At 40.3% G+C, this 20,654-nt stretch overlaps 1 protein-coding gene and 1 long non-coding RNA gene across 3 annotated transcripts in view; one reads left to right on the forward strand and one right to left on the reverse strand.

Annotated features, from left to right (window-relative positions):
- GNAS (GNAS complex locus) overlaps window positions 1–20,522 on the forward strand; it is a 131,639-nt gene extending 111,117 nt beyond the window's left edge. For both annotated transcript variants that reach the window (XM_085079145.1, XM_085079144.1), the window contains exons 6-12: window positions 11,242–11,296; window positions 11,660–11,733; window positions 12,168–12,226; window positions 13,367–13,487; window positions 14,440–14,570; window positions 15,090–15,157; window positions 16,045–20,522. In XM_085079145.1, coding sequence (XP_084935271.1) covers window positions 11,242–11,296; window positions 11,660–11,733; window positions 12,168–12,226; window positions 13,367–13,487; window positions 14,440–14,570; window positions 15,090–15,157; window positions 16,045–16,191 — 655 coding nt within the window. In that variant the 3' untranslated portion in view covers window positions 16,192–20,522. The remainder of the gene's footprint in view (window positions 1–11,241; window positions 11,297–11,659; window positions 11,734–12,167; window positions 12,227–13,366; window positions 13,488–14,439; window positions 14,571–15,089; window positions 15,158–16,044) is intronic.
- Window positions 1,722–5,004, reverse strand: LOC146428559 (uncharacterized). The gene is made up of 3 exons (XR_014855951.1): window positions 4,788–5,004; window positions 3,945–4,015; window positions 1,722–3,634 (listed from the first exon to the last, which is right to left on the reverse strand). It is a non-coding gene; the product is annotated as an uncharacterized LOC146428559 (long non-coding RNA).
- Window positions 20,523–20,654: the final 132 nt, after the last annotated feature.

Below are 20,654 nucleotides of genomic sequence, written 5' to 3' on the forward strand. Positions count from 1 at the left end.
TACTCAAATGCAGTTTGTGGAAACATTCCATAGTCAGTGGCTGTGTATTGATGTTGTCACAAACACATGAGTAAGCAAAGATGGAGGGTCTGTATTAGATTTTCCTTTCAAGAGTAGCAAAACACTCAGCAAAGAGCAAAACCATGAAACTGAATGACTGACAGGTTTTTCACTGAGAATAAAAGAGGGCTGCAGAATTCCAGAACCATGGTCACTCCTGTGAATGGCTTTTCCACAGGAGTAGTGTGGTCACCTTTATTATTTACCTTTGATTTTGGCTTCAAGCTTGATTTCTTGTTCCTTTTATCTGCCTGAATGTAATGTGTGCCAGGGACAGACAAGCACTTAAACTTGACTTCTTCATTTTGTTGTATGGCAGAACACAGAACCAGATATTTGCTTTTCACTGTAGCCAAAAATGAATATCCCCATATTGCTCAAAATTCAGTATAAAATGCTGTTGCAGCTCGGTACCATTTGCTTGGTTTTAAATGATATTTTTTTTAAAAATGCCTGGTATTAAATTTCACGATCAAGAAATTGCTTTCAAGAAAAAGGAAAAAAAAAACCAACTTCAGTGAACGAGAGGTGTGCTCTTTACAGATGCTTTCAATTCCAGGTGCCAGGTTGTGCCTCTGCTCTCAGAGGCCTGGAGTTGTTTTTGCTGCGTTGAAAGCAGAACGTTTAAACAAGAAGGAGGGAGGCAGCTGCATTCCTCTGAGGAACCCAGGGCTGAAATGTGAGCTGCTGCGAGGTGTGGGACTGTCAGCCCAGCAGGTATTGACAGGTACTGCTAGAGACACCGAGGGCTCTTCCAGCCCTGCCTGCGGCTCACGGCAAAGAAATGAACCTTCTCAGTGTCCTGGGAGCAGCAGCAGAGCCAGAATTACTGCCTTTTTGCCAGAGAGCCTAACTTCCTAAAATACTGAACAAAAATCTCAGCTGCGATGGTGCCTAAGCAGACAAAATTCCGGCACTGGATTTATATCTTGCATTTAAATATATGCAGACTGTTTTTCTGAAGATCTTTGTGCAAGTGTATTTAAATAGGGAGGTGAAGTGCTCCCTTACCACCCTGCTCAGAGCCCAGCAGAGGTTTGTGTTCCCCTTGTTTTGGGCTCATCTGGGGCCTGATTCCTTCCCTGAGCTATCACTGCTTCCCTGGTTCCTGCGGAAATTCAGTCTTGAGTTCAAAATTCCTTTTCTGTCACGTGAGGTCATGTCAGCTCCACCTACCCCGTCCCTAAAATTCCTGTTACAAATGATGTTGCCCATTTTTCCAGTAGTAACTGGGGAAGTGCTTGGTTCTGTGTTCTCCCTGTTTGGGTTTAGGTCTACAAGCCACACACAAGCTGAAAAATGTCAGAACTGTCTGAACCTTTATTTTATCTGGTTTTGCAGATAGCTCTGTTTCTTCAGTTTAGGGAAACTAGTATGAAGTATTAAGCTTGTTAATTATTTTCTCATCTGAATGCACTTTTATTAATATTTCATATTGTTAACATAATTTTTCTTTATTTATTAGTGATGTCATGAATTCTGTCATAATAACTCAGTTTTAAAATTATAGATACGTGCTGGTCTTTATGAACTGAAACCAATTCTACTGATTTGATAGCACTGGAGGGAGCTACAGACCATGAGGACAAGGTTCATAAAAATGCTTAGTTGAAACACAATGAAAGGATATCCCATTAGGTTCACCTGTTTGAATTGCTCAGAGCAGCCTACAGTAGGGAACTTACAACTATAACATGCACAGGTTGTTGCCATATTAAAAATGACATCTGGGATTGAAGGAAGCTTCGTGTCTGAATTTGAAATCCGATATGGGGAATTTCAAACAAATTCACACTCAAATTTCATTAAAAATTCTTCATTCTGATTTTGACTTTGCTTAAACAGACTCCTTAGTCTAAGTTCGAGGCAAATATTCTTAAACCTGTGTTAGAAGATCCCTGTTGCACCTAACGGATTTAAATTAGATTAGATTGTGAAAAATTATTACTTTTCAAGTTTGAAAGTTCAGTCCCCACAGAGCACAGAAGGGATGCAATCAGTGATGCAGTTTTTGGTTTTGTCTGCTCTATATAAGGCCTGTGGCTTTAGCTTTACAATTAAAAAAGGCTTAAAACAGAAAAATCCCTGATCTTGTTCATAGACACTTTTCCACCTTCCAGAAAACAGGGCATGACAAAAACTATGTTAAAAATACGGATATTTATGGGGAGCAGGTGGGAAGGAAGTTCACAATCAGCCACACTGGAGTTGTCACTAGTCCATCTTGTTGGTTTTCAGATAGTAAAGACCTTGGAAACAATCTGTTATTTTCTTACAGTTGCCTGTTAGACTTCAGCTTTTAATTCTTTGTGTAAAATTATAAGTTGTACTCCTTAGTGTGCAGAGCTTTTGCTGAAATAACTGGAAAAGGTACCACACTTGATGGAGGACATAGATTCTTCAAGATGACACTCTGTGAGAGTCACAGGAGGCCAAAAGCATTTCCAGCATCAGGAAGGACAGATATAGGGATAATTAAAAATTAAGGCAGGCAAGTGAAATTGCTTTAAAATGTAGAAAAGATAAAACATCTAAAGCAATAGATTTGATAGTGTCTTGCAAGAAACAGGTTCAGTAATTAGGTCCAAGTTTCTGGTATGTACAGCACTACAAAATTCAGTAAGAAATGTTGGAGGAGCAGCAAGCAGAGTGGGGAATTATGTTACATGAACATTTGATTGCTTCGCCTTTTCCCATGGTTTTTGTCTCCTTTTGCAGCCTTGTTAAAAGCGGAAAAAAAAAGTTAATAGGGATTGCACCATGTTCCTCCCCACTCCCTCACCCCGGGCTTGCCCTGGGATCAGTGTGTTGTGGTGATCTCATCCATCCCGTTACCTTCCATGGCTCTTCCCAGCCTTGGCCCTGGAGCAGCTGAAGTCATCTGGGGTGGAGTGAGGGGCTGCTCGGGGTTATTGGACATCCCCAGGCTTGTCTAGGGCACGGGGACAGGGGTGGGTGAGTGGGTCTGGTTTGGTGGTGGTGGGATGTGGAAACATGCTTGGGGTCATGTTGGTTCTCCTGGGGGAGGCTGTGCAGGGCAGATCCATGAGAGAGCTGGGAATGGGAATGTGGGGTGCAGAGTTTGGGGTCAGCAGTGCCTGTGGTCAGCATAGAGGAGCACAACTGATCCTCCATAAGGGTCATCCAGTCATGGCAAGGAGTTAATGGCAAAGGGGAGCTGGGGATGCCATGGAAGCTCTTCCAAGGAAGGACTGGAATATCGGCCAGGTTTGGGTTATCTCATGTAGGGTTTGCTACTCTACAGCTCTCTCCCCCTCATCTTTCTCACAGACAAAATAAGAAAGTTTGTCCCATATGTGAGCCAGAAAGGGCTATCTTGTAATATATGAGTTGCTTTTTTAAGGAAGGAAAAAAAAATATAGTTCTTTTTTATATGGTTTAAATCAAAACTTGCAGTTGGGTGATAGGCTCTTAGACTAACTCGGAGTATCTTTATAAAAACCAATAAATCCCACAGTGCATGTTTTAAAGTGCATTATCCAAAATCCTTCTGTGCGAGCTGCTGTTCCTGAGGCGTGCATTGTTCAGATGGCAGGGCAGCAAACTGAATGTGCTGAAAGGCAGGGGGAAGGGAGGGAAGTTTACATACAGCTTGAAGCCTGGGTGGAAGTAACTCTACAATTTTTAGCAATGAAAATATCCATGTAGGGACCTAAAGGAATGCTGTGGGCTGATGGTGCAGTTTGCGTGGAGCTGTGCACGGTGCCTTTCTGGCAGACGGAAGATATTTTACTGTGGCTTAATGCTTATTATAGTTGCAGTTTTTTGATCACCATCTGTAGTCTCTATTGGTTTTTGATAGAGCAACTAGGATTTTACATTTTGGGAGTGGTGTTTCTCTGCGTTATATCACGCTGACTTACTACATCCAGTGTCTGTGAAATATCAAAGTCTCACAACTTCAGTCTGGTTCCTGAGCTGCTGCTTTCCTGTGCTGGAGAAAATATTGAATCTCCTGATTATACAAATGGCTTCTGTTGGGTAATATTGACAAATACACTGAATAACATTTTTGACATAACATTCTGTTCCCACACAGATAATTTAGATGTAATTGAATGGGTTGATCAAGAGTCTGTGCTAAAAATACGACATTTTCTCACCCACTAAGTGGAAGAAAATGCTTGCTCCAGAGGCAGTGCGGTGGCACGGAGCTGTTGGGAAGTGGGATGGGATGAGATGGGATAATGGGATGGGATAATGGGATGTGCCGAGGCTCCAGAGGGATGATGCTGGGAGCAGCCCTGGCACAAGGATTTGGGAATCACGTCCCTCTCCAGCCTCCTGGAGGCACAGAGCAGCCTGAGACTGATTTTAGCTGGAGCAAAGCACTCCAGCCCGGGCAGGATCCCGGCCAGGATGCCTGTCAGACCCGCAGGAGCACTTACTGCACTTGAGCCAAAAACGTACAGAAATAGTTGAGGGGGGGAAGTTTTGAAGATCTCTTTTCTTTCCTTCTGTTTTTCCTTATTTTAATGGTCTCCTGGGCAAAAGGCTGCATTGTTACAGTTTCAAAAGAGGGGTGGTTGTGCTGCAGAGGGGTGGGGAAAAGAAAGAAAAATAGACCTTAGAGAAAGGCTGGCTGTTTAGCATGCAATAAAGTGACTTTTATACCTCTCCCAATCTCCTATCAAATAAATCTCGTGCTAACAAGCAATCAAACCCGTTTCCCTGCCCTGCTCCGCACAGCCGGAGCCACATTGTACCTTTGCAGCCTTTGAAACTGGCTGTGCCTATTTTTATTTGTCAGGCCGGGGCTGGGCTGGCCCCATTCCAGATGTGTCTCACAAGATTTGGTGCTGATGAGCTATTTATAGCCCTGTGGTTCCATTGTCATGGCAACCGTGCTAGAGGCCAAGGCGGCTGGGAGCTATTTCTGGACTTGTGCTGTAATGTAAAACTGATTGGGAAAGTTAGTGCATCCTCTAAGCCAGACTAACTTTAGACAGGCAGAGAGGGGGGGAGAAAGGAAAAAAAAAAAAGAAGAGACAACTACAACCTCTTGAAATAGATTTTTCTCTTTCTCCCACCTTTTCCCCATTTCCCTTTTGGAGTTTCTGAAGGGCTGGTTTGCCTTCTGCTGGGTTTGTGTGAAATTCATTCATGCCTGCCGGCGGATTACGCTGCTTTAATTAGGCAGCTTGGGAAGGCGGGTGTGTAACCAGCCTCGTTTTTAGGGCAAGGTTGGAGCTTCGTGGAGACACAAAAATAAAGGGGGCTTGCAAACACAGCCTGGCTTTTCTGCAATAGTCGCAGTTCTTTGTACCCCACCGTTTTAATATTCTATTTTTTGTGTGTGCTTCATGTTCTCCACGCCATATAAGGAACTGTAACCTTGATTACCACAAGATGATTCCAAATATATGGAGTCATACTTTTCAGCTTTCTCATTATTTGCTTCAAAATTAGACCCATGGTGCCCCTCTGCCTCCAAGCGGCTGGAATGCTCGAGGTTCTTCTGGAATTACAGCTGGGGCCGCTCTCAAAATCACTTTTCTGGGATATGGACGCATTAATACCATCTATAATTCAATTCTGAGCTTTAGACTATTTGTAAATCTTTCTGCGTGACTTACTACTTTGATAAGGAAATCATAATAACCCTTTGAAGTGACATTGGAAATCAAAAAGTATTTGCAGCTTCTTCGGGAAGTTTTCTGGAGAGTCGTCTTTTGGTTTACTTCTGTTCACGTCTTACACTACATTTTGAGGTTCATTTCCTATATAAATCTGTTTTTCAATGGGATCCTTATGTCTGAGGACTGACATGGAGAATGTTGGTGCAGGAACATCGTATATGAGATGTTTTTAGGTGCCATACAGTGCTCTCCTAATTATAACAATAATACTTGGTACAATACTATCCCTGTGTGCCTGTCTCTATAAAGGTTTTTTCTTCTTCCTAACTGTGAAGTTGTTAAAGTAATTGCAATGGGTTTGGAATTTATTTTCTCTGTCCTTACCTAGTTTTGTTTAGGCAGAAAAAAGAGCTGTGCCTTTCTGGGCATTTTTAATTGTCCAGTAACATTGGTGGCAAATTGTTCTTCGGCAACCACCTCAGCAGTAAAAGCTCCCCCTTTGCAAATAATAGAAAATATCAGTTCATCTGTAAAAAAACAAACAAAAATCTACTGATGTCCCAGCTTTGATTTTTAACTTACATTTGAGGCAAAACCTGACAAGTTTGGTTTCACATGCTCTCCATATCTGCAGATTGAATGAACCATAAATACTAGCAGATAGAATGTCTGTTTGTTTTATTTGCATCATGGCTGTAGCTTTGCCTGCTGTTCTGCCCCTGTTGCAAAATAAACTAGCTGAAAGCTTTATCACCAGTTTAAGGAATAGGATTCCCCCTTTTCCCCACTCCTGCTTGCTCCCAGGAGCAGCAGAAAGGGATGGAGTGGAGGGACAGTCAATTCGTTCATACACAGATACACTTTTAAAAAAGATTTTTTGTATATTTGTACTCATCCTGTGTCTTTGGCTCAGCATAGACAGCGTAGCTGAAGAAAGAATTTATCAAATAGTTAAGTGCAGAGCTTTTAGAAAGCTTTGCTGAATAACATAAAGGATTATGGCAAGGACTGAAAAGGCAGGAAAGCAGAAGTAAAGCATGGTCTGTTCTGAAAAATAAAAAACGGACTCTTGTTTATAATAAACACTGTTAATGTTGAGTTAAATTTCAGCTTAAAACTACTTTATGTCGTACTTTGTAGTCCTGATAGGGTGCAGATAAATAAATAAAAATCTGCTGGGCGTTTGCACAGTTTGGTCTTTAGGGTAATCAGTAAAGAAATACTAATTTCTTTCTGGTCATGGAAACCTGAATTGGAAAGACTATTTTAGAGATGATCAGGATAAATACCAATGTAATTCTCAGTAAAATCTTGATAATTCTTAGTAATATTCTGATGGGTTCTTAGTAATATCTTGGTAGAAACACATGACTCAGTGGAAATGGAAATTCATTTCCACTGACTCAAGGGGCTTGGGGCAATTAACTACTCAGTGTGGCTGCCTTCAAAAGAGGGTTCATGCCAGGTGTGCATTTGGGGTGCGATGGTGGAGGCAGGAAATGCAGCCTCACTGAAGGCAGGCAGGAGAGCTGCAAGTCTGATTTGCTGTGTATAAAATACCTTGAAGCTTTCAGAGGCAAGGAGCTTCACAAATACAGAGTTCAGGTGCTACTGTTGAGGTCTATAAGTTAAAAACAAGAAAACAAGTGTTGTCTTTAGCTGGGATTGAAATCTTGGTTTTGTGAATTATCTTACTGTCACTGAAGATGAGATCTCAGTGTGTCTTTCAAGAGAGACATTTTATATGCAAATTCAAGTTATGACTTGACCAGAAAAAAACCCTGATGGAAATAAAGCTCTTCAAATATAGGTGTGTTGTCAGTTTGAAGACACCTTTCCAGGGTTGTTCTATGCTGAAAGCAAAAACTCTTCTTCGCAAATCAGGGGGAAAAAATTCTTTTCTGCCAACCATTTCCTCGGATCGCAGAGAGTAACATTTCAGTCGCTGTTTATTGAGAAGACTGATAGGAAATGCTTAAGGAAAGGCAGCCTGAGTTCCCCTCCTGTGCTTCCCCAGACAGTGAAGCTGTGCTGGTTCTGAGGTGGAAGGTTTTGTGTGTTACACACCTTTCCAGCAGGGAAAACGTGCTGCAGGTCTTGGACTGGCAGCATCACTGTTCATTCAGGAAATTCCCCCCACACAGGGATAAAGCAACTCTCTCTGGATGAAACAACTCCAGAGTAAATGGGGTACTGGCATGTATCTTGAGCTGAAAACTGGGACATAGTTTTGACAGAATGGGTTTTAGTTAAAATTTGGAAAGAGCTGGGGATACATGCATAATTTAATTACTTAGACCTGTTGGAGCTAAGGAAGCTCTCAGTGTACCTCTGCATCTGCCTCCTGAGTGCACCCTTGAAATTAAACACACTTTATTTGTCACAAAGATCTGCTTGAAAAATTTCATATGTGGTTTTCCTTCCCTAGGCTAAAAAAGGGACACAAAAACACAGCAAATTTTTTTATTTCAGAATTGTTTTAATTTTTTGTTAATACCTTTCATTTTAATATCACAGAGACACAACTGCTGCTGTCCTAGAGTTGCTTCCTCTCAGGTTTTTTTTGTTGTTGTTGTTAACATGTGCTAGAGCAGTATCAATATTTTATAACACAGCGAAAAGAGCCTCTTACTAAGTGACAGAATTCTGCAGAGCAGTAGCTGATCCTGTTATTTAGTCATGTCCAGAATGTGGCCCAAAGTGAGAATTGGCAGCAATGCCGAATGAATTATTTGCTTTCTGGAAAATAGCTCTTCCATATAATCTCTGGGAAAATTTTACAGAAGAAAAAAACTGACTTTGTAACTTGGTTCAAGGCTCGCTCGCAGTATAAAATTTGGTTTTGTGGTTTGACAGTTTTATGTGAATTATTTCACCAAGGTCACTTCTATTTCTCCCTGCAAGTTCACTGCTGACACAGTAGATGGTGGGCATGTCTCCAGTAGGCTCAGAACAATCTCTCACAGCAGTGAATTCGGCACACAAAGTAGTACTCAAGTGGCCTCAGTTGTGTTTTGGGTAGAGCGTAGCAAGAATTAAAAATAGAAATTAACGATGGTGAATTTGTGTTTATTTTGAATTGGGCTTTGTTCTCATCTGACTGGATTATTAGTTTAATTTACTGGATGAATTGTTTGGTCTTGACTAACATTGACTGAGAAGTCTCTGAACACAGGGTATTGATCTTTTCTGAACTCTCATGCTCCTGCTGTTGCTCCTTATTTTAGGTGTATCAGAGCAGATCAAACTTCTGCTCCCCTTTTCTCCTTACATTTATTTTTGCATTGACCAACTGAAAGAACAATCCCCTTTCTTTACATCTGAGCAAAAAATCAAACTGGTTTTTAATGGCTTTAGCCCTTTGTAAAGCTGCTGGAGCAGCCTGCAATGAAAGGCACAGGAGGAAATCTTCATTTCATGTAAGGCTGTGCTCCGTTTTCCCTAAAATGCCCCTGGAAGCAGGGTGGATTTTCTGGTGATTATCACACAGGGAAAGATTTCCTTCTCCAGCGAGCATTGTTAGGAGTATCAGATGTTACTGAATGTTGGAGCTTGTTTTGGGGGGGAAGAAGAAATGTTTATTCCATTCGAACTTGTTTTACCTGGCATGAGCAGTGCTGTTGGAATTCGTCTCAAGTACAGTACTGCTGCTCCTATGTGGCTGATGTTTTTCAAGGAAATCATAGACCTAAAAATAGTCTGCATAAACAACAGTAAGAGGTTTGTACTTTCAGTTCCAGGTTTTAGCAATATCTTGTTGTTATTTTCTAATTTTCAGTTTCCAAAATCCATTAAGCTGATTAGCAGAGTGTTTAAAAATAAAACAAGACAAAAAAAAACCCCCAAACCGAAAACAAAACCAAAAACCCACCTCTTGTGGAACACAGCATAAAATGTTCTGCTTGGATAAATTCATGCAGAAAAGCTGGGTGATTGCAGTAATCACCTTTGTATCTTGATGAACGTGTTCTGTTCGGAACATTTTTCAAGCATCCTCCAACTTGTGAAATTGCCACATGATTCTGAAACTGCTCAGAGGGGAGAGCATGGGGTGGAAACTCACGGCTGTTGTACATATTTAACATCCTCTGTGTACTGAACAGAGAGTTTTATTTCTTCTCTCTGGATTAAAAAAAAAATAAATAAAATTACTTAACAGCCTGGAAGATATGAGTAAAAAATCCAGCTTGCAAGTTGCAGAGCACAGTTTGTCACCACTTTATCCTTGTGTGTCTGCTGCCGTGTCACGTTCCATGATGGAAATTGATCTTTGCACTTGGCCTCACGTGTTTTTGTAGCATGTTAACTTATGGTACATTTTAATGTGTTTAAAATTCTCTAATTCAGTCTAAACAAAAATTAATTTTCGTGTTTCTCTGAACCAAGATCACTCTAGTTGCTGGTGAAAAAGGCATCACGCTGAAGCCGTCCTTAAAAAATAGGATTATTTTTCCCCTCTTCCCTGCTCCTCATTAGATCTTTTAGGAAGTCAGCTGGGGCTGAGTCCTGGGGTGGCTTTTCTGGGGTTTGGGTTTTTGATTTGTGAATCTGGGACAGGACTCCCTTTTCCCTCCTTTAAACTGTGGCTGTTGTTAAGGCACGTTGAGAGAGGAGGGGAAAACTCGCCTTTTCTTTGTGATTTCTGCTTCAGAGAGAAAACAATCCATGCAAAGGAATTTCAAAGGGAGCTAGAAGCCTATTGGTTTAAAGGCTGATTAATCATTAATGGTAGCAGTGAAGGCACTGCTGAAGTGGAAGGGGCTGAGCAGGAGGCACCTGGTGCTGGGCTTGGGGCAAACATCACCAAATCTGCATCCTGAGCTGCTGCTTTGCCACATCATCAAGGCTCATGGAAACACCACAATAAAACAGAATTAACACATTTCGTGAGATTTTTGCTCTTCCAATTGAAGTGAAAGATAATTATGAGGTTATAGTTAATTAGTAAAAAAAGCATTTAAATACTTCAGAATATCACCTTTAGGTAATGCCTAATGAATTTGAGTGAAAAATATTTTTTATTACCCATTTAGCTAACTACCACTGCTGCACCAAAAAGTAAACTGAAACACTGATACAGCAGCTGACAGAAAAATCAGTGTCCCCTCTCACTGAACTGAACTTGTACTGAAATTGGTTTAGGGCTTTCATTTATTTAAAGAACGATAGCAATAAGTTGTTTAAAAATACTCATTTTACTTCCAGGGCAAGCACATGTGGGCAATTCGCTTGAGTCATTGCTTTCCCGTTAATAGTAGCAGGTTGTGTCGGATTCGTATGAATAAATGACCTAAATTAAACTCCGTTTGTGGCAGAGGGAGCTGGCGGGAGGGGCTGGATGAGATTCCCAGATGGATTAATTAATCTACGCTCAGCCCTCTGCCGGCTGCTGCTGGCAATGCTCATCCTGAGCACAAAACCCAAAGCTGAGCCATTCCAGTGGGTGATTTTTCATCATTTCGTGAGCCTGAGAGCATTGAAATGGACCAGAGTTTACCTGGGAGCTGTCAGTTACTAAAGCATGAGGAAGTTGGTCTGATTTGAGAGTGACCAGTTTCTGTTTTTTCTTTCCTCTCCCCAGTTTTCTAGACAAGATTGACATAGTCAAACAGAACGAGTACACCCCGTCTGACCAGGTACGTGGAGCTTTCTTAGGGAATTGCACAATTTATCTGCCCCCTTTGCCTTTGGGGGTAATTCATTCATTTTCCAATTGCCATTTCAGGTATTGCCATGCACTGTACACATTTAGGATTCCACTAAAAACTGCTTGGTCCTTTGGATTATGTTCATACACATAAATGCCTGGGATGTCTGACTTAAAATGTTCCATCACTTACCAGATTTCCATCGTGCTTCTGTGACACTGAGCACTCCAGTGCTGTTCCCTGGTGTTGCAGTGCAGCATGGAATAAAAGGAGTTTATTTTCATTGCTAGATATATATGAAAAATCATCAAGCATCTGTTTTGAATCAGTGGATTTCTCTTTATGCTCTAGGATCTTCTCAGATGCAGAGTGTTGACATCAGGAATTTTTGAAACCAAGTTTCAGGTGGATAAAGTAAATTTTCAGTAAGTATAATTTTTTTCTTTTTTATGTTTTTGTGTCTTGTTAATACAATACAGGCAAACACCAGGGTAAACTGGGAGGAGAGCCTACCATAGTCATTGAGACAACTGTATTTCTCAAGTATTGCTGTCTATTAGAAAGCAAGTATTTTATGTCTTTTTAATTTAGTGGTCTGGCTTGAAATGAAATGCAAATTGGTGTGGAATTTCTGCTTTATTTTAAATTGCACAGAACAAAATGCTTTAAATCTATTTTCTCTGCATACATATGTTGGTGAACTGTTTACCTGTTCAGGTTCTTGTAATCCAAGATTCCCTTTAGCTTCTATGACACAGAAGTCCTAAAATATCTCGCCTTTTCTGTTTGCATGCAGACACAAACAAAAAAACTCAGCACAAAATTATTTTGACTGATTGGGTTTATGTTTTTTTCTCAGTATGTTTGATGTCGGAGGGCAACGAGATGAACGCCGAAAATGGATCCAGTGTTTTAATGGTAGGATTAGAATTTCTGTTGGCTTTATACAATAGTACTCTGCAAAATTGTAATGCCTAATCTTCATTTTCTCAGCTGTGGGAAATCCGCCATCTTTCCATGTAGCTCAATGAGGAGTTATCCAACAGTCATACAGGACAGAAATTAGGCAGTTTGGTGTTTATTGTGCAGTGTGATGGATATCTTCACTCTTTGTTTTACTCTGCATCTCTGTTTAAATGTGAAACCTTTCTCCACACGGGTTTTCTTAAAGCTGGCCTTGATGGAAATATTTTCTCTTCTTTCTTGTTTGGACAAAATATTGATGAAGTTACACAAAAGTGCACCTTTTTGTGGAAAAGTTACAATAAGATCCTAGAGAATAAATAAAGCAGAATGCAGCTTGGAATTCATGGTCCATTGCTACAGTTCTGTCACAGAATCACCTGGACACTGTATGTGTGTGGAAGGACTGTGCAATATTTTCTCCAGTGCTATTAATAACAGATTTGTTTGGGTTTTACCTCTGCTCCTTCCTCTTCCTGTTGCCTCATGGTCTGACTCATCTCTTCTGCTGCTGCTGCCTGAGGCAGATGAGCCTGGAAGTCAGTGAGGGACTGGAGCAGCACAGAGACACAGGGATGCAGATCCTGTGCTGCTGGGGATGCCTCCTGGGCAAGAGATGGGGTCTCTAAGCAGTAAAACACACTACAGGGGCACCAGAGCAATGAACCATGAATTCACTGCAGGCTTCTGTTGTTATTACTGTTCACACAGATCAAAAGTGCTGTTTGTCCTGAGGTTTTCCCCCAAGGGCCTCCCTGTCCTTATAGCTCACTGTTGTTCCCAGTTTTATTTACATGTTTTAAATCTTCTTTAAATTCTCCTCTTGCCTTTCTTCAGTTTCTCTCTATTGCTTCAGTTCCTTTCTTTTCTGCATTTTCTATCACTGTCAGCTTCTGTTCTGGGGCCTGCCTTGCCTGTCTTTCATGGTTTCTTCACTTTCTTTTTGATTCCTGGTACTTAAAAAGCTGTCAGCAGCAGCATCTCAGCCTGTTCTCTGCGTGGAGCTGAGAGTCTGGCAGCTTCTTATTGAACTTCATGATTCCTGGATATTTCTTGTGAAGCTTGGCACTAACTGAAGGGTATTTCTTGGTTTAGATGTGACTGCTATCATATTTGTGGTGGCGAGCAGTAGCTACAACATGGTGATACGAGAGGACAATCAGACCAACCGGCTGCAGGAAGCACTAAACCTCTTCAAGAGTATCTGGAACAACAGGTCTGTGAATGAAATTATCACTGAAATTCCTGATCCTGTCTGACACTGCAGTCACCACTGGTAGATGGGCCTGGCTGGGACAAAGTTCATTTTCTCCAGAACAGCTCATACAGTGCTGTGGTTTAGGTTTTGACTAGAACCATGCTGATAACACACTAATGCTGCTGAGCAGTGTGTGCAGAGCATCAAGGCCCTCTCTGTTCTCACTGCCCCTGCAGTGAACCCACTGGGCTGGTGGGAGGGGACAGAGGTGGGCAGAGCAGACTGACCAGAGGTGTGTTCCATGGCACATAACACCATGCTCTGCAGTAAGAGGGCAAAGAGGGATTTTGGGAGGTTACCCAGCTTGCTGGGTATTGCTCTGCCCACAGGAGGTGGTGAGTGATTGCCTTTGCATCACTTGTTTTGTCTTCTCGCTTCCACTTATCCTTCGCTCATTAAACAATCATTATTTATATTTTATCTTGACCCTCAGATTTTTTTGCTTTCATTCTTCCTTTCCTCCTCCCCCATCCCCTGAGGAGGAAAGTGAGTGAGGGTTAATCCCATCTCCCAGCACAGTCTGGGCTCATTCTTTGGTCACAGCCTCCCACCTTTAGTGTCTCATGCACTCAGCTCATTGCAGAGAGCTCTGCAGAGCTGCTAATTGGTAGCTGCCATATTGAGGCTGAGGTAATTAATTAAAGCAGTGATGGAGCAGTGCTCTGGGAATTGGCTGTGCTGCCCTGGATGGGTTTGGACTCACAGCACAGAGTGGGGAGCACCCAAACAACCCCAGGGTGTGCACACCTGAAATTACACCCTCGGGATTCAGGTACAAAAGGAAGCTTTCCAAATAATTCCAGAGTCATATGATCTCATCTCCAGACATTTTGTGTGCCTTACTTTATTTCAAGTTTCTGTGTGATCTGAGCTGTGCCTTCTCACAGTGTTTGGTTTCCATTTTCCACAGGTGGCTACGGACCATTTCAGTAATCCTTTTCCTGAATAAACAAGATTTGCTAGCAGAGAAAGTTTTGGCAGGGAAATCTAAAATTGAAGACTACTTTCCAGAATTTGCTCGCTACACTACACCAGATGATGGTAAGATTTCTAAGTTTTATTTGCAATTTATCATTTCCTTGTTAATCTCATTTGTGATGTTTTTGGTAGCTTCAGCTAAGACTTGGAAACTCTTAAGTAGATGTAATCATCAGTGTCTTTTAGCCAAACTGTAATGTTAAATTTAAGGTGTTAATAATGAGAGATTCCTGCATCTTAAACATTTAATATATTACTAATTTCATCATAGCAAAATCCTTCTACCTTGATGTGGACCACAGTCTGACATTTTGTTACAAATGTGTCTTCTGAACTCCCCATAATCCTGCCTGTGGTCATTTCCCTTACCTGCCAAATGCCTGGTACTGTGGCCACTGTAATATTATTTTGTTCTGAAATCTTGCTGGTTTAAATAATGTTATGGTTTGTCTTGTCTCACAGTCAGTTTTGCCAAGTATATTTCTGTCATATGTGAGCAGAAAACAGAACAAATTGAGATTTTTAGGTGCCAATACCAGAAAACACCTGTTTTAATAAGATACTTATTTTATTATTAATCAGCAACACCAGAGCCTGGTGAGGATCCCAGAGTTACAAGGGCCAAGTATTTTATTAGAGACGAGTTTCTTGTAAGTATTTCCTTTCTTTGGCTATTTCTTATGTGATTCTTCTCAAACCCAAGCTCTTGCTCACTTTCTGCTATTGCAAAATGCTGTAATTTCTTGTGTTTTTTATATTTAACATCCACATTGCATAAACCACTGTTATATTTATGAGCTTTACTGCTCTTCCTTAGTGCTATTTGGATATTTGCTTGTTGACACAGTACATAATTAAGTAGCAAAAGAATTGGTGAGAATTAAGAAACCCGAAATAGAATGATGAGTGAAGTCCTGCTATTGTTAATGGGGCCAGGCTTTTATTCCATGCATTATTTCTAAAGATAGAGACTAATCAAAAGATGCCTCATTCTGTCAGTTATTAATGTTCCTTTCATATTGTCTTTCCCATTATTGGTCAGCTGAAGTTATAATAGACATAGATTTTTTTTTCCAATATTGTTACAATTACTTGTAATGGTGAGCCTGGCAATCAAATTGTGGACTCATTTTAAAATGGAGCAAAAAAAAGGTTGAGGGAGGCTTTCTGTAAGTGTGAAGCAGGGATAAAAGCTTTATATGGGGAAGCAAAATCCTACTTTTTTCATGGCCAAATGGACTAGGAGTTGTGTTGCTAAATCCACCAAAGCTGCATGTAAATAATGGCATTTCCAGAGCTCTCATTCCACTCTGAAATTCCCCAGTTTGCAGTGACCATCTCACTGTAATTCTCATAATTTTAAATTCCACATTTCAGGTGACAGAGTGAAAACTTGTGGGCATTTTGCTGCTTAGTCACACATTTTGAAGACACAACTCACCCATCTCAGCCTTCATTCAGCCCAGCTCTGGGGACGGGCAGGGGATTCCCCAGTGGGTTTTGTTTTAACCCAGTGTCTCTCTCTTGCTTTGAACAGAGAATCAGCACAGCAAGTGGAGATGGAAGGCACTACTGCTACCCTCACTTCACGTGTGCTGTGGACACAGAGAACATCCGGAGGGTTTTCAATGACTGTCGGGACATTATTCAGCGCATGCACCTTCGCCAATACGAGTTGTTGTGATGGAGAGCACTTTTTTCTGTGTTTTGGACTCCTTATTCCGTATTAAAAAAAAGAAAAAAAACACCCTTGCCCACGTAGGGTGGAAGAGAACTGTTTGAATCTCCCATTGATTTGCACCCCTCAACTTTTTCTCCTTGCTGGACAATAGCAGCACTTCTAAGCTTGCTTCTGTACCCCTCGGACAGTTTGAGATGGCCCCTAACACTTATAAAGGCCATTTCCATGAGGATTCCCTAACACTGTTATTAACAAAAAAAGAGAGGAAAAAAAAACAAAACAAAACAAAAAAAAAAAGAAATAAAAACTAATTAATTAAAAGCCCTGAATGTGGAGCACCTGAAAGAATTGGGGATGAAAAAATTAAAACGTGAAACAAAAATTGGGGGAGAGAAAACTTAGGTAATTTAGCACTGCTGTGGGCATAATCCTATAACCCGTGATCTCCACTTTGTATCACTCACTGCATCCGAGTAACGAAGGTGCCAAGTCACAGACCAAGTTTGAAGACAGACCCTTGAGTTTGGTTCTCTGACTGTAAAATGTGGCTTTGGGCGGAAATACTGACAATTCTCCAACAGACCTAGACAGTGCAAAAACCAACTGCTACCTTTCAGAAGGGTATTTTTAAAACCAGTCTTGGTGGTCTAAAGACAACCATGGACATTTATGAATTGAACTGCGTATGGCCTGTGATTGCAGAAAGAGTTAACCACACACTGTTTTCAGTTTGTCCACTGATGATCCCGTCTGCTCTAAAAATCATTATCTGGACTGTAGTCCTCACAGTCTTTCCCTTCTTTTTCTTCTTCCCTTCCCTCATTTTTTATTTTACTGCTGGATTATTATTCTTGTACAGACTGTAAAATGTATTATTTTGTACAACTTTATTGAAAATAACTTGTAGAAGATCTTTGTGCCTTGATTATGGCTGTACCTGTACAATGAGCTAAGATGTAAGTATGTTTGATTGCGCTGTACAGCTTTGTCAACCCTATCTGCAGCATTAGCTCAAGGTAGGGAAAATTTATCTGTAGTTTAGTTTTTCTGGTTTATAAAAGAAGGAAAAATACTGTTTAGTAAAAAAAAAAAACGGAAAAAAAAAGAAAAAAAAAAGAAAAAAGTACAAATTGTGCAAACTTAACCACTTTAAAAGTGAGGTCTTCAACAAGTGACCAGATGTTGCAGCATCGTGCTTTTTAATTTTTAGCTTTAATTCATTTAAATCTCTATCCAAATGCAAAACATGGCTTGTTTCTACATAAAACCAAATTTTGCTACAAATTATAAATGTTAGTCTTTGGTCATTCATAGTCCTTTTTTTTGCTAAAGACAACAAACCAGAACAATAACAGACACGTAGGGCATCATGCAGGTCTGGTGACCATCTCTAGACTGGGCCAAATACCCACCAACCTCGGCTTGCGCTGCGTGGGCAACGACAAGGAATGACAAGGTGTGCACTGCCCTTGGATTTGGCCACTGAATTCCAGTTTCAAATGACATTTTTATTTCTCTTTTAATAAAGAGATACTTTAGAACCTTTTTTTGTTTTATATTAACTATATAAGTAGCTTAAAAGTGAAGATGTGTGGATTTTTTCTTAAACTTGAATAATTTATGCAAATTATATGCTTAGAACAACATGTGGTACAGTAAAAAGAAAAAAGAGCAAAAATCACTGTAGCAATAAGAGAGCATGTAATTTTAGTAACTACTACACTGCTTTATATTTTATACCTAGGTGTTTTATGTCTCTGTGAGTGTGTTACTTTTTCATGTGTCTAAACCTACGTGTACAATTTGTACAGAGTCAGAAATTACAGCTGTAATAACACATCTAGAACAGTGTTAGCCTATATTACTCAAACACCCCTGTTCCCCCTTCATTTACACCCCTAAACTGATCTGGATCTTACTGCAGTGACTTTAAAAGGAAAAGAAACAAAAACAAACACCAAAATTCTTGCCTCTTTGCCTTTCACACTAGCTTCCCTCCACCCAAGAGACCGTGTTGGCTTTCTTTTTTTGGGAAGAGATCCAGTTTAAATTAAAAGAGGGTGTGGTCAGTGATGTCTGTGCAGCTAGATTTGCTTCAGGTATCGGATGCCTTTTCAATACTAAGAACTGCAACTGTTCAGAATTGTGAGTTTTCATTTGCTTTTGTGGCTAAAGTCTTAAAATTAATCACATAGTCCATTTTCACTAGAGAGCAGGGATGTGAGGGAGTTTCTGTCCCATCTCAATTCAGAATTAACTTCCAGAAGACACTGAATAGTCTCAACATTTTGGCTGCGGTTGTTACTCGCATTTGAAGAATGATCTTGCCTGTTCACAGGTTTAGACAGTTGCCACCTGAACTTTGTAGAACTGTAGGAGAAAACATGACTGAAAATTGGCCCCTCCAATTCAGAATGTATCCAGTGCCTGTAGGTGAAGGGCTGGCGTTTCCACTAGGTAAAAATGGGACACACGTAGTGGAAAGGAAATTCATTGTGAGCCTTAATTTTAGTTACAGGAGCCAAAATCTTTATTTTAGTGCCAACCCTTATCTTTTTAAGCCTAGGAGGAGTTGGTGTAAACACCAAATTTATAAATGGAGAAAACTTGTAGTGGTGTGAGGAATGTAATCTCTTGTCTGAGAGAAACAAAGCACCTCCAATAGAAAAATTAACAAAATAAGCTTCTTCCTCTAATGATGAGGATGTAATAACAATGAGCTATATAACACAGCAACAGTTTAAGAAACCTAAAGCTTTATATGAACAGAAACGTTTAGGGGATGCTTTTTTTTTCCTATGTGAGGAAGAAGGCAATTGTTTTGAATATGGTTGAGTTGCACAAGTACGGAGCGTGTGTGTGTCTTAATGTCTCAGTATTGCCTTTGTTAGTCTCTTTATTAGTCCATGCAGTTTGGTGGCCTGGTAAATGCAAGTCTTATTTTTAACAGCTTTCTTTTTCTTTTTTTTTTTAATACAAAACCGTAAAGCTTTAATGCTTGCTATTTAATAAGTAACTGTGTTTTCTTCTGTCTCTAATTTAGTGGCCATAATTTGCAGTTAATTGAACCATTCCAACCTAATGCTTACCCATATTTCTTAGTTTTGTTTTATTTATTTATTTGAACTTCTTGTTTTCATGATTGAAGACTGTCACTTCTGTCTCATTCATCTGTTTGGAAACTTCTGACCTTACAGCCAAAACTTAACTCATTCTACTCAGTATTCATCGTGATGCTGAAGTGTAAGATACCTGCAAATGTAAACACTACCACTTTTATTAATAAAAGCAAATACAGTGTTTTTAGGGCACATTTGCATCACTGTAGTTGAGGTTGTGTCAGTATTTCCATTGTAAACCTATGGAGGGTCTTACCTTGGCACTAAACTGCCCTAAGCTGAATCTTTGCCATACAAGGCTTCTGCTCAAGCATGATTTGGTGGGTTGGTTTTTAAACAGTTTCCAACACAAACTCTTGTTTCTGTTTTAAGTTATACAACTGTTTTGTTGGATAGGGGTTGGTTTAAAAAGAAAACAACAAAAAACAACAAACAAACCTGGTTCAAGATTGTTTTTGGCACTTCTGTAACTCAGAAATGGTTTTGATTTTAAAACAACCTTCGGCAAGCCAGTAACCTACAATATGGTCTGATCACTTTGGGTATTTTGTAAAAATAATAATAAATTGTAGAGATGTTGTGGTTTCAAAATCAGCTACTGTGCATTTGCAGTAACTTATTTCAACCCAAGAACTTTTAATAATTTGTGCATCAGAGCACACATTCGGTGTGGTGCAGCAGAGTAGGGATAGCTCCTAAAGATTTTTTTTCCTTTTTTAATAATGTGGAGAGATAAATCCACTACAGACTAAAAAAGGATTCAGCTGCCTCTGAAAGCACCAAGAAACTGCTCTCAGAGGCTGAAACTAGAGCTCTGTAAGTTGTTAGGAGCTGACTTTGATGCAAAAGCCTAGGAAGGCATCCTGGATCAGCTGTCATAGGCAGGAGACCTGAGGGCTTTTCTTCATTTATCTAAGAACTATTTTGATTCATGGCATCGAGGGCAGGATTTAGCTGAGGGATGTCCTAACTCCAGAGGAAGGGAAGCTAACACTGCTCCACTGTGCTGCAGGGAATTGATACCTGCAGGATAATTTCCTTTTGCCAGTAAATCTATGCACAGAAATATTAATGTTCATGGCTTCAGAACCTGAGCGCCTTGTAATTCATCGTGGTGTGTTATTCCTGTCAATGATGGAGGATGTTTTGTATTGTTTATCTTCTTTTCCAATGTCAAAAATTATGTGCCAATAAAAACAAAAGACATAAACACAGGAGATTGAGCCCAGATCTGGAGGCAGAGCCCATGACAGCTGAGTGCCAGTGCAGTGCCTTAGTGACAACGCTGTTGGTGATTGGTGCTATTCAAATGTCTAAGAGTGATAAAGTTGTTCTAAGTTATAAAAT

The sequence above is a fragment of the Lichenostomus cassidix genome, chromosome 20, assembly GCF_008360975.1.
Source record: "Lichenostomus cassidix isolate B80296 chromosome 20, HeHo_3.0, whole genome shotgun sequence".
NCBI lineage: Eukaryota > Metazoa > Chordata > Aves > Passeriformes > Meliphagidae > Lichenostomus > Lichenostomus cassidix.